Source organism: Colius striatus, chromosome 21 (genome assembly GCF_028858725.1).
Source record: "Colius striatus isolate bColStr4 chromosome 21, bColStr4.1.hap1, whole genome shotgun sequence".
In the NCBI taxonomy this organism is placed as follows: Eukaryota; Metazoa; Chordata; class Aves; order Coliiformes; family Coliidae; genus Colius; species Colius striatus.
In genome coordinates, this window is record NC_084779.1 from 8,109,761 (window position 1) to 8,122,904 (window position 13,144).

Below are 13,144 nucleotides of genomic sequence, written 5' to 3' on the forward strand. Positions count from 1 at the left end.
CAAACCCTTCTGCCCCTCCTTCCAGTAAAATGTTTGTCACGGGTTTCTCTTCAGGCACATGAGTCCCCTTTCTGACTCAGAAGTCAGATCTGAGCCCGTGTTTAACGCCCCACAGGAGGGGGACGGTCGATGGGCACACGGACCAGCCGCACCAGGGCTTGCTGCCTCGTGCCCTTCCCTGCCCGCCTGGCGCTGCCACCTCGGCACCTATCACTCCCCACAGGCTCTGTGCTGCTTTGACTTCTGCACCAGCTCTTCTCCAGGGTAAAGCAGCCAGACATGGGGCTGGTTTGAGCCTCTGGGGTCTGGCCCTGGGGTAGTGGAGGGGAAGGCACAGGCTGGGTAGCGCGCTAGGACCTGGGGAAGGCTCAGCCTGCCTCCTCCCTGAGGATTAGCCAATATTCCCAGGGCAGGGCACACACTCCCCAGCCTTTCTACTTTTTCTTTCCTCTCTATACGTGTTTTTCCTTCTTCTAGTTCATTCCAGAGCAGAGCAGCTTTGGCTTTCTGGGAGCTTTGCTGTGCTTTTATTCCCCTGGTAGCTGGACTGCTGCCAGTGTCTTGCAGGGCCAAAGTTTTATCTCTAGGGATCTATTTTTCAAAGCAGCCCAGCTGCAGGCAGACTGCCTGCAATCGAATCCACACTCCTGGGGCAAGTCTCACTGGAGAGAGGAACGGCAGCAGGGTGCTGTTTGTGCCTCTCCTCCAGCTATTCCTGTCAAGATGGATTTATGACTTTAAAAGGAGTGAGGGGGGGGGGGGAGGAAGGAAAATTGCCTACAGAAGCCAGAGCTTCCACCACAGCCCAGCAAAACACATCAGCACTTGGATCTCAAGGCATGAGCAGCGTAGAAGTGACACCCTGAGAGCTGGAGGATCCTTGTGTGTAATATGACTGATCTCAAGCCTTTCATCTGCCTTCACAGAGCCCAGCTTTTGGATTTAAGGTAGTTTGCCCAGGACCAGGCTTTGCAATGTTGGCCAAGACAGTGCTTTCTCTTGGTCTGTGGCTGCAGTTTGCTGTGGGACAGAACACACCTGAGAGAGGTGAGTGGCTGAACTGGCAAGGTGTTCCCTTACTGCTTTCCTCCATTTCATATCTCCTGGTCCTTAGAGCTGCTCATAAAACCTTTTCAGAATAAAAGCTGAAGTTGCATTGCTGCTTTAGGTGTGTGCTTGTGCTTGTGTGTTACTTTGCTGGCACAAGGACGAAACAATCTTAAAAAGCTTTGTAAAATTGCTGTATTGTAAAGAAAAATTCTCTTGTTTGCAGTAGTGGAAGGGAAACTGTTCCTGAGACCTGCAGGATTTAGTGCCCTTACATGGGAGAGGTCCTGACTCCTCACTTACCCATGTGCCGAGGCACACTGATTGAGAGAAGGAAAAGCAGTGATTGATACTGCTCTTGTTCACTTGCTAACCTCTGCAATTCAAGCATTGTATTTCCCCTTTGAGTGCTTTCTCTAGGATACTGTTCAGGGAAGGTGGTTATGGGTCAGTCTTGCAGAACTGATGTTGAGGAAAGGGACGTGGGGGAGATGAATGTCTCATTCCTTGTTCCTGCACTGCGGTGCTGGGCAGAAGACAGCCCACATCACCATGCCCAAGCTGATGCAATTGCTTCTGTTCTGCCTTGTGTTCAAAAGTAGAAATATGTTGCAGGGCTCCTGCTGCCTGCAGCTGGTTTTCACTGCACCTGGGACCTGTAATGTGGTGTGAAAGGAGAAGTGAACCTCTTCTGGACAGGAGATCCTCAGTCTCAGAGCAGCCCAGCCTGCTGGGGTCTGATTCTGTTCCTGGTGCAGGGAGCAGACTGTTCCTCAGATCCCCTTACAGGGTGCTGGATTCTGTCCCTCAGCAACACAACCCACTTGAGGAGTGGTGGTGCTGCTCCTGGCATCGCCACAACGCCCGAGGTCCACACAGGCAGCAGTTATTCCTATTGCCATGTGTATCTGCTGCCCTGGGAGCGTATGTTCCTCAGCCCAGGCTCAAAAACAAAGCTCAGACCTTCAGAGGATGTGAAGAAGCCAGCCATGGCTTTGTAGAAGGGCTATGCCTTGCTGCAGAGGCCACGTTGTGTGTGCTGTGTTATTGATGTGCTGACTTTGGCTTCCCCACTGCTGAGCGCCCTTAGAGGAAACGAATCTGTGCCTCGGCAAGGTGCCCGTGCCACAGCAGCTTTGATGTGGGAGCCTCCTAATCTCCTCTCCCATGCTCCCTAAAGCAACCTTGAGCAAACAGCCAGCCTGGCAGAGCTCCTGGGCATGGGCTAGCTCTTGTCTGGAGGTGCTGTGCTATGACAGTGAGAGAAACTGAGGTGGAGATGCATGCTCGGAGCTCTGTTTCCTAGGGACTTGAAGGAACGTGAGTGATTGGGGTTTTATTCTCAGCTGCAGTGGACAAAGTGAGGAAGCTACTGGGTGGTCAGTGGTGCTCCTGCATGCTCAGGAGTTATTAGCTTTTGCAGAGCAATGGCTGTTGACTTAGTGCACAAAGTCAAGGCAGAGCATCGTGTGACCAGCTCCGCTGCGTTCCCTCTCTGGAGGATTCAGGTCTCTGTTGCTTCAGTGTGAAGTGTGACCATTTGATGGTTTGGGCTTTGACAAATGAAACTTAGATTGTCATTACCAGGTTCCTCTGGACTAGCATCAGCAGAGAATGGTGGGGATGTTGGCATCTCTGTGGGTGTAATAAGGGGAAAATAGACACAGCCCATCCTATGCACACTGCTGAGGACCCTGCACTGACTGAGCCAGAGCTCGGCTCAGTTCCTGACATAATGCCATGAAGACAGCAGAGATAGTGAAACTCCTGAAAAAACCATAAGAGGTGGCAACCCAGTGTCCTCCCTTCCAGAGGAATTTGTCTGAAGAGCCATTTCTCATCCTACAGCCTGTAATCTGTGGCACAGACGAGCTGGGACCTGCACAGGCAGTTTGGGCTTTTAGTCACACAGGAATATTTCGCTTGGTGGGGCTCAGCTCCTTAAATAGGCAGGTGATCTGTCTGTGTCCCATGGCACAGGCCTCTCTGACGTGGTTTTAAGTGTAAAACCTCCTGGCTGGCTTGGTGGGATCCCTCTTTCTGAGTGAGGTGGTGTCTTTCTCCTCCTGCCTCTCTCTGTGATCCCAGGGGGTCACGGGGAAGCACAGATTGTGTTCCTCAGCCTCCAAACCTGGCTCCACTCACTGTAAAACAGAGAAGGGAAGACATGGAATTTCAAGCATAGTTAACAAAGGCAGGACATGATCTTTTTTTGGCTGTTAAATCCTTTATGCTCTGTAAGTTCCAGGTCTCCTGTAAATGAGGCACGTGGCATGTGCTCAGGTCCCAGCTGAGAGCGCAGGGAGCTCTGGAAGCAGATGTCTCCTGTCAGCATCCCAGTGTAAGACAGGCAAGTCTGACCAGCTGCTTTTCTCCTGGAAAAGCCACGTGTTTGAACAGGCAGCACTGTGACTCCATGGTGATACTCTGCTCCCATACTGATCTCTTCAAAACACTCCTGTGAGTGACTGACCTGTGGCACCAGGACACAGCCAGGTGTCCTCTGCTATTGCCCAGCCTGAAGCAGAGCACGGCAGCTCTGTATCCTCAGCTCTTCAGAAGCAAAAGAGCTGACAGTTCAGGAGGCAGGCAGGTGCTAATGGATGCCCCTTCTCTCAGAATCCTGATGGGAGTCAAAAAAATCCTTCCTTTGGCACCTTGCCCAACAGCCAGTCTTCTTTTGCTGCAAAGCAAGGAACTGCTGGAAAGGCACAGCTGCTTGCGTAAGGGATTTACTGGCAACACATCTCAGCCCCACCTCTGGCATGGATGGCATGTTTATACTGGATGAAGGACAAAGGACAGGAAGAAAGATGAGGGAACTGAAAACCTCAACCTGAAGGGAAGGATGATGGAGTGTCCAGTCACTCGTTGTGGTGAGATCCTTTGTCTGGGTGTTTTCATCAGTCCTTTCTGCTGGTAAAACCTCTCTGGCATGCCTGGAGCCAGCAGCACTACAGGAGAGTGGTTCCTGTGCTGCCACCTCAGCTGGTTCTTGACCTTGTCTGTGCTCAGGTTATTAGGTTTCACTGTCAGGACATGCAATAGGCCCCTTGTACCCCCTCTCTGTTCCCCTGCCCTGGTCCTTTCCCTCATCTTGATGTTGCCATCCCACGTCTGCCTCTTGCAGTAGTGCCCTAGCAAGGGCTTTATCAACCCCTGTTCATCTCTGCCAGGCTCCTTGCTGTCTCTGGGCCTGCCTTAACATGGCTTTCTGCAGGGGGAGAAGTGTTTGCATGAGCTGTCTCCTTGAAGCAATTAATTTTACTGGAGCCTTTCCATTCAGCTCTCTACAGCCTTGTGGGTTTGGCTCCAGCACTCAACCTCTGTGTGCTGCATCAAGTCCATCTGTGCTCCAGGGCCCACATTACTTGGCCACCCCACTTTCCTGATCCCTTCACTGATAGATGAGCCCAAATGGGCAGGAGGAATCTCTGGTCCAAGGTTTTTTCCTCCCTTCTTGCACTGTGGTGGTTAAAAGAGTTCCAAACTCACCATTGATATCCCAGCTATTGTGAATCTCCCAAGCTCTGAGTGGGAGAAGGAGGAGTCTCCTGTATGTTTGTGCTTTCCACACAACAGTTTAATTGAAATGGTAAGAAAATGAGTCAAATGGAGTGGGACTCCAGGCCACAGCCTCAGAAGCATGTTCTTCCTGACATTCTGCATTCTCCTGCACAAATGGGTCTCTGCAGCCCTTTTGCAGACATCTCGTCCCAGAGGCCCTTTGAGGTGCTGCTCCTGTCTGGGAAAGGAGATCCATGTGTGTTCAGAAGAGCAAGAAAACATTAAATGAGCCTAGCTTTGAAAAACACCCAGCTTAGGGAGGAGTCCCTCCACTCCAGACTTTGCTGCCTACAGTGGTATAAACCAGGGAGCTTTCTGCCAGTCTCAGTTCTGAGAATCAGCCACTCTCCTGGGAGAGCAGAGCCAGCAGCTTTTCTCATCAAGTTTCTCTATCATTTCATTCTTTTCCAAATACAGATCATTTTTTTTCTCCCAGACCCTGCCATTGTCATAAAATGGGACAAACCTCTTCAGCTGGCTTACGTCCAGAAGTTGCTCCTGAGCTTGGCAGTTGCTCTCATTCTTGTGACTGGCAGTTGGATTCTTTCTCTGGAACTGCTGCACATTATCCCTGGGCAGCAGCTCTGGATGGCAGAGACTCCTCCCTGGCATGAGGTATGGCTGACAGGCTGGTGAGGAATGTTCCCAGCTCCTGGAACGTGTCCACCTCCAGCCTGGAGCAGATCAGCCTGGTGTTGTGTAACAAGAGGTGTCAGTGCAAGCTGATGGAGCTCAGAGGCATTTATTCTTTTGCTGCAGCAGTGAGAGCAGGATCCAGGACTTGTGGGTTGTACTTTCAGCTCTCCCCTGGTTCCTGTCCCTGAGCTCCTGTCTCTTTCTGGGAGCTCTCACACTAGATGTGAGGAATAATAAAAAGGGGTAAATCCTGAGGCCTCCACCCAGCAAAATTCTCATTGATCTCTGAGGCCTGGCACATGCTAGCCAAGCTGTCCCAGCAGATGCCTGTGCAGGTATGGCTTCCCACCGTTCCACTGATGCAGCTCTCCCTTCCCACTGCAGGTCCCCAGCCATCCGTTGCCAATTCAGAGGGTGACCTCCTCTTCTTGCTGGACAGCTCTGGCAGCGTCTCCTACTATGAGTTCTCCAAGGTCAAAGAATTCATGTGGGACCTCGTGCAACCTTTCACCTTTGGCCCTAAAGGTGTCCAGGCCAGCATCATCCACATCAGCACGGTGCCCACCATGGAGTTCCCCTTCGACCGGCACCCGTCCGGGGCGGCGCTGCGGCAGGCCATCCGCGACACCCGGCAGCTGATGGGCGACACCAACACGGGCTCAGCCCTCTCCTATGCCAGGGACAAGCTCTTCAGTAACCAAGCTGGTGCCAGGCCAGATGTGCCCAAGGTACTGGTTTGGGTGACAGATGGTTTCTCCTCTGATGACATCTCTGAACCCATGCAGCTCCTGAAAGACATGGGAGTGACGGTCTTCATTGTCAGCACCGGCCGCGGCAACTACCTGCAGCTGTCTGCTGCTGCCAGCCCGCCTCCCGACAAGCACCTGCACTTTGTGGATGTTGATGACCTGCCCATCATCACCAAGGAGCTTCGAGATGCCATCCTAGGTACGGTGGGGTTGGGCTGTGGTCACTGGGAGTTCGCAGCAGGGCTGGATGTGAGCTAGTGCCTGGCTCTGCAGGGCAGGCAGGGCGAGGAAAAGAGCGATGGTTCCCTGGAGCAATGGTCTGCCTGACCCACAGCTGCTGCCCCCCGTGGCTGAGGTGCTGTGTCCATAATGCTGCAGGTCCAAGCATGAAGCAAGGCTTTTAGGCAATCTGGGAAGGTCCTGTGAAACACTGGGACAAGTGCAGATCTGTGAGAGATGAACCTGTTTGTAAGGAGTTGCTGAGTTGTTAAGGAAAGGTGCTCAGGCAGCACTGTTACCTGGACTCCTCAGAAACCCCCCAGACTTTGTAATGAATCCTGCAGGTCAGACATCCCCACCATTCATAGCATGAAAACATCCCCACCTGCATAGGTTAATTGTTCAACAAAGGCTTCCTGAGCAGGCAAGGATGTCACTGCAGCAAGAGGCTGACTGAGAGCAAGCTGCCCAAGCCCCTTCAACTTCAGTTTCATAGTCAGGGAGACTTCTTTTCCCTCTCTAAAATACTGTCTGGCTGTGTCATCTGAGGAAAGTGGAGGGCACAAAAGTGTCAACACACTGCATACACAAATGGGATATATATGCCTAGGAAGAACTTGGGTTCACCAGCTCCTTTAAACTCTTGTCTTGGGTATATCTGACTTTGTGGCTGCACATGATGGTGTGTGTATAGAGATATCCAACTCCTGCATTCCAGTGGCTGGCAGTTGTTCTCTTACAAAGAGCAATTAAGGATGGAGATTGCTGTCAGCATGAAGAGTGTAGAAAAGGAATGGGTTTGTTCCATATATCTTCTGTTGTAACATGCTCTCTCTAGCCAGACTTGGCCAGCACAGCCCTTGGAAGAGCACAGGCTTGGGAGCAAATCCCAGCCTTAACTTGTTAGGCTCAGCAGGCCAAGTGCTGCCTCGTTGCTAGCGTGGTTGTGGTGGTTGCTGTGCAGAGAGCAGGAGCAGAGAACACATTGGATTCTTCAGCTATCCTTTCTTCATTTTTAAAGCAACAAGGAATTAGTCAGAGGAGACCCAAAGTCACAACCTGGGCCACGAGACAGGCAGTTGGAAGCCAAGAGGAATGTCTCATGCTGGTCTGCATGCTGCCCTGCACAGTGCTCGTTCTTTCTGCAGCTTCTGACTGCCACAATGGTGACAGTGCCTGTGATTGCAAAGCAGGGGTTTTGCCTCAGCCTCCCAGATGCCTCTGGGTTTGTTTGGCAGGCTGAGTGGGTTACTAGAAACTATGACTTTGCAGACTTTCCATTCATTTTCTGGAGATTGTCTCTCCATTGGAAATCCTGGTTCAGTTCCTCACTTGGCTTCTGCTGTTTGGGTTGGTTAGAGCTGCCTTTGGACTGTCCAAGTAACACCCTTTCCACATAGAGCAATTTCTTTCCATTTCCAACCATCATTTCACAGATCACACACAGGGACTATCCTGTACCACATCATTCACCCCTCTCCTGGATGAGTATGGGGCAGTACCAGCAGCCCTTCCACTGTACCAGACACCACACAGACCTCCAGTTGCTTTATTTCAAGTGGCTGTTTTAGCTTCTAGTACCTCCTGAATCCAGGTGGTATCAAATAGCATCAGAAAACAAGAAATCACCTGCAAACCCTTGCAGCACAAGGTTGTCTTGAAGATGCTAAGATCTGCAAAGGTTAACATCCCTTGTTGTGCCTGAGGGCAGTGTCCTGTGCTCTAAAAGCTGTTAGTCTGAGATGTTAATGGTGGGTGAGGTTCCCACATGAATCCAGGGGCTGCTGCTTTATGCAAAGTACCAGACATTGGTAACATCACTTGAATTAGCCTTCATAAAGCCACACATCATCAGCATCCTTCCTGCCTCTGGCCCCTGGCAGAGCAGACAGGATCCTTGGCAGGCAGAAATGGGGCCTTTCCAGCTCTGGCTCAGACTGGTTTTATTATCACTGCTATCTTACCTTCAGCCCTTGCTACTGGTTTTTAAAAGCCTTTTGTAGAGCACAAACAAGCTTTGTTAAGAGCTGCTCTCCTCCCTCCACCTCCTGTCCCACAATGGGGTGTTTCACACTTGTTCCATCCATACTCCAACACAATGGTCTCTGTGGACAAGTCTGAGGTTGCAAAGCTACCTCCCATTTTCTTGCAGGTCTGGGCAGACTTTTGTGCTTCCCTTTACCTCTGTAATGAGCAGCTGATGAGAGCTACAGACAGTACCCTGGGAGGTGTTTAAGGAGGGGTTTCAGGACACTGTGCAGAGCACTTCAAGGCTGAGAGTGCTTTGGAAAATCCTGGTTTTGGGGGAAAAAACCTGCATCTTTATCCTTGTGTGCTACTTCCCTGGAGCTAGAAACAAAGTCCTGTGTCTTTCCACCCCTCTGGAAGACCAGAGAACAGTGAATATCTGCCCAAGATGGGCTCAGGGGGCTGTGCATGCTGGAAAGGTCAAGTAGGAGAGGAAGCTGTGGGAAATGCAGTGTCAGAAGAGGTATTTGTGTGGCATTTGGGGTCTAGAATTCAAAGGTAGCATGAGCCTCCAAGAGAAGCCTCTGTGCAGGGAGGGGAGAGGAGAGAAAGAGCACAAGAGCGGGTCTGAATGTTGAATGTCACAAAACAATGGAGCTCTGTGAAAAGCCTGCAGGGAGTGACTTCAGCTGGGATGAATGCAGCTGGCTCAGCAAATGCTGGGCAGTCCCTGGTTGCTGCCCCTGGCCACTGGGTACAGGCAGAGAGCAGGGAGGAATGCATTTCTTCACACTGAGCTGCCTCATGCACATGACAAACTCTAGTGGCTTGGTTTCACTAGTAGGGGACTTTCCAAGGGATCTTGTGATGAACTGGCTGTAGGAGTTTCAGAACCTGGATGCTCAAATGCTGCCTCCAGCTTTGCCATAGGCAGTGCCAGCTGTGTTGGGTATGTGGGCATGTCTTGCTGAGTGTGGGAAGCTCGCTTTTGGGCCAGGCACAGCAACTCCCACACAGCAGCAGCTGCCCAGAACTTGCTGGACCACTCCAGAATAATTTCTGGTGGCATGAGACAGGCTTGGATGTCCAGGGACGTGGTTCTTGCTGTGTCATTTGGCCTTAGCAGGGAGGACAAGGCACAGAGAGCGAAGAGGGAGAAGTGAGGCTTCACAGAGCAACTCGGAGGCTGTGGCAAACTGATGTGTGGCTGGAGGTGCCTAGAAGGCAAGGTGCAGGAGTGTTCTGCAGCTGAAGCAACTGCTTCAGCCAAAATGCCATCTCGTGGCATTGGAACCTATGCATTGGCTTTGCCAGCTCTGTTCAAAGGGTCTTCTGTGAAAACACAGATATTGCTGTCTCAGTTGTCTCAGTTTCTTACTCTTTTTTTCTAGCTTTATGCTTGGCTTCAGGAATTCTGGTTTGTGCTCCTGAAGCCCCCCAGACTGGGCCTGGCTCACTGAATTGCATTGAAGGGGTTTGGTTACACTTGGGTGATTTCAGCTGCCTTCAGTGTTGTTGAGGGCTGCATCTCCCATGCAGGAGGGCCTGGGTTTTAGATGTGCCATGTTCTGTGTATTCATGTCAGCAGTGATTTCTTGCTACCCTTTCTCTTCCAGATGTTATCCAAGCAAACCAGCTCCATGCAGTAGACATCACCTCAAGCAGTTTCCATCTGACGTGGCCCAAACTCCTCTCCCAAGAAACTGGCTACTACACCCTGGAGTATGCCCCAACAGATGATCTAGCAAGGAAGAGGACAATGCAAGTGTCTGGAGCTCACACTAGCCTCATGCTAAGCAACCTTGCACCAGAAACTACTTATGAGGTGGCACTCATTCCTGAATCCAATGTCCACTACTTCGCTCCCCAGACAACAAGGGTTACTACACTGGCAGGTAAAATGTGTGTGGTTGTGACCAAGGAGGGAAAGTCTCCCCTGGGCACAGGACAGCCCTTGTTCTGCATCCCACAGCCTCCTGGTCTGGATCAGGACAAAACATAATGAGCTTCTTTATTCTGTCACTCTGCTGGCAGCTCTTTAATCTTTATAGAGATGTTCTGGATTGTCCAGAACAAGGAGACTGAGTCTGATGGTCATGGGATGATCTTACAAGCTTACAAAGCTATGAATCTGGAGGAAAACAGAGCCCACTGCCCTGGGAGAAGGCAGGAGCTGCAGCTTGCAAGTGTTGAACAGGGCTGAGGTGTAGGGGCCCACTGGGGATAAGGCACAGGCTGCTGCACATGCTCACAATCCCAGAGTGATGATCAGGCAGAAGCAGCGCTGCCTTGTGTGGGCTATTGCCAAAGGAACTGTGACATTCACAGCCTGAGCAGCTGCTCTGGGAACAAGATCCTTTTCTTCTACCTGAGGCTGCAGGTAATGAAGAGTAATGCTCTTCAAGAGCCATGTTCTTCAAGCAGGTGCATGCTGCTTCTCCAGCAAGAACAGTTTTGACTGCGTAGTTTTGCCCACTCTATGCTGCACAGGTAGAGAAACCATGTTCTTAGTGCTGAGCTGGGTTGTGCTGGCTTGGATCCACTAGTTGGGTTTTCTTCCACCTGCTAGAAACTAAATATGGTTCAGGTCAATTATGCCTGAATCACACTCTCATTCACATCTCTTCCCATTGGTTTCAGAGGAAATAAGCCCAACTCAGGTTCTAATCTCAGAGTCTGCACCACGCAGCTTCCATGTTAGTTGGGCTCCTACACTGGACAGTGTGATTGGCTACCAGATCCTGTATGGACCACTCCCTGGGAACTCAGTGAAGCTGCTGGAGGTGGATGGCAAGCACAACAGCACTGTGGTGGAGAATCTGGCACCCAACACAACCTACCTAGTGACCGTGACTGCCATCTACAGATCAGGGAAGGAGAAATCCCTGTCAGCTAAAGCATGCACTCTGGAAGGTGAGTGAGCAGCACTCTGCTGGTAGGAAACTGTCTGGGCACAGGGAGGCTGTGATGTGCCTGTTTGCATGGATCACCTCTAGGTGAAGCCAGAGAACTCAGCCCAGTCACTGGGGAGGGATGAGGGAAGGGGAAAGCTGCAGCTTCTGATGAACAGCACATGATCTGCCATAAAGATGTGGCAGCTCAATAAGGCACAGAACTGGAAGAAGAGCCAGGTGGTAAAGACCATTCCAAACACACAGCCCACAGTAATGGGAATCTTCTCTCTCTAGAGGGCTCCAAAGTGAGGCACCTTCGCTTTGAAGACATGGGTCCCAACACCCTGAAAGCCTCCTGGGATGCTGCGGATGGGAAGGTCCTTGGCTACAGGGTCAGATGCAGGAGGCAAACTGGCCCTTCCTCTGTCCTGAGCGTCTCACCACAGATCCACAGCGTGCTGCTCACAGACCTGCCCTCGGGCTCCACCAACAAAGTGTGTGTGAAGCCCCTGTACAAGAAGCAGCCAGGCAAAGGGCTGTGCCGCATGGTGCACATGCAGCCAGGTCAGCTGGGGTGCAAGGCACAGTCCTGGGGCACTTTAGTCAAGGGAAAGTGTCCAGAAGGGCACTGAGGTGCTACAGATCCAACAGAGAGGTGCTCTTATGGCTGCAGTACTGTGTGCTCATGGCTATGCCCATCGGGCTTCACCACAGCTCACAGCACAAAAGGCACTGTCCAAAGATGGGCTCTGTCCCCGTTTTTAAGAGCAAGGCTCCTCCTAGTGGCTTTGTATTTGTGGGCAGGAAAGAATGTACAGTGCAGACAGCCCTGAAACAGCTTTGGGATAACAAGGGTGGGAGGGCTGCTAAAAGCTGGCATGGGCATTGGAAGTGCTGTGCAAAAGTCATTTGATCTCTTGGCTACCTTTCCAACGTAGCAGGGTCAAGCTGACTATTCAACTAAGCACATCTGCTCTCCTTCTGCCACTACCCTGAAGCCACTTACTGTCATGTAATGCAAAAGGATCCTTGATGGGCTGAAGGGAAGTAAGAGCTAAAGAGCAGCAGTGCAGAAGCACAGCCCTTTGTGCAGCAAGGGGCTGGAGGGATAGTGGAGATGACCACAGGGGTGAGATCTCTGGCTCAGTCAAACTTGGGGAATGGGTGGATAAAGCTGACACTATACTTCTTGTGTTCACAGCTACAGAGGCTCGAGGATATAAGCACAGACAGAGCATGACAGACTCTGGAATGAACTGATTCCCAGCAGAGCAAGGAGTCTTGCTTGGACAAAGACTTGGACAAAAAGGAGGGGTCAGGGGAGGAAACTGGAAAGCTCAAAGATCATCTCCTAGCCTGTAGCCTCTGTTGGGCTCTCCTGGTTGTCAAGCTCAAACACTCTTCTCAGCTAAGTCCTCCCAAAGTTTAGAAGTTTGGCTTGGCTGGATGGAACAACCAGTCCAACAAATAGATCCCAAATCTGTGCCCTCTTTTATACAATTACTCCTGACAAATACCAAACAAAAGGCCAAGTGATGATTCCTCACTATTGCTTGCTCACTGCCTGGTCTCTATTTATTAAATGTTGATACAGTTCTATCTTTGCAGCTTATGAGAATGTTCAAGACTCAGCTGTTTGCTGCCCTGGCCTCTGCCTCTGGGCACCTGCATTCAGAGAAACATTACATCTGTCCAAATCCATTCCTGCTGTCAACAGCCATGGCAACTGACACTTGACAAAGAGCAGCTTCCCTCCATCTCATCCAGTGTACTCAACAGGTAGCTCAAATTAGGCATCCCAGAAGTATAGTGTCTCAAGGATGGAAGGGAAAAGCATTAGGAGAAAGAAGAATCACATAGTACAGAAAGAAATGTACAGTATTGGAGGAGACCAGGTCAAACCAGCAGCGTTTCTGAGAGGTTGTTAACAGACTTGACCTTTGGCCAGGACAAGGAGACACACAGGAAAATCTCATCCTGCTTTTTTTTCTAAAGTGTGGCGACAGTTTAATGTTCCCAGATGGTCTTTGGTTTATGGCAGAGCTTGGTTGGTGAACTCTGAGA

At 50.9% G+C, this 13,144-nt stretch overlaps 1 protein-coding gene across 3 annotated transcripts; it reads left to right on the top strand.

Moving 5' to 3' along the window:
- Positions 1-434: 434 nt before the first annotated feature.
- Positions 435-12,679, top strand: VWA1 (von Willebrand factor A domain containing 1). Of its 3 annotated transcripts, XM_010195564.2 has the most exons (6): positions 435-1,047; positions 5,635-6,198; positions 9,803-10,081; positions 10,827-11,099; positions 11,375-11,644; positions 12,282-12,679. In XM_010195564.2, exons 1-6 carry the CDS (start codon positions 975-977, stop codon positions 12,338-12,340), a joined length of 1,518 nt encoding a protein of 505 aa, XP_010193866.2. In that variant the 5' UTR covers positions 435-974; the 3' UTR covers positions 12,341-12,679. The 3 variants fall into 3 exon arrangements, with proteins under 3 accessions (XP_010193866.2, XP_061868897.1, XP_061868898.1); XM_062012913.1 differs by lacking the exon at positions 11,375-11,644; XM_062012914.1 differs by lacking the exon at positions 12,282-12,679 and having other exon boundaries at positions 11,377-11,497.
- Positions 12,680-13,144: the final 465 nt, after the last annotated feature.

Coding starts and splice junctions, on each gene's coding strand:
- VWA1 (XM_010195564.2), top strand. CDS start 975: ATGTTGGCCAAGACAGTGCTTTCTCTTGGTCTGTGGCTGCAGTTTGCT. Junction 1,048..5,634: donor ACAGAACACACCTGAGAGAG/GTGAGTGGCTGA, acceptor TTCCCACTGCAG/GTCCCCAGCCATCCGTTGCC. Junction 6,199..9,802: donor GCTTCGAGATGCCATCCTAG/GTACGGTGGGGT, acceptor TTTCTCTTCCAG/ATGTTATCCAAGCAAACCAG.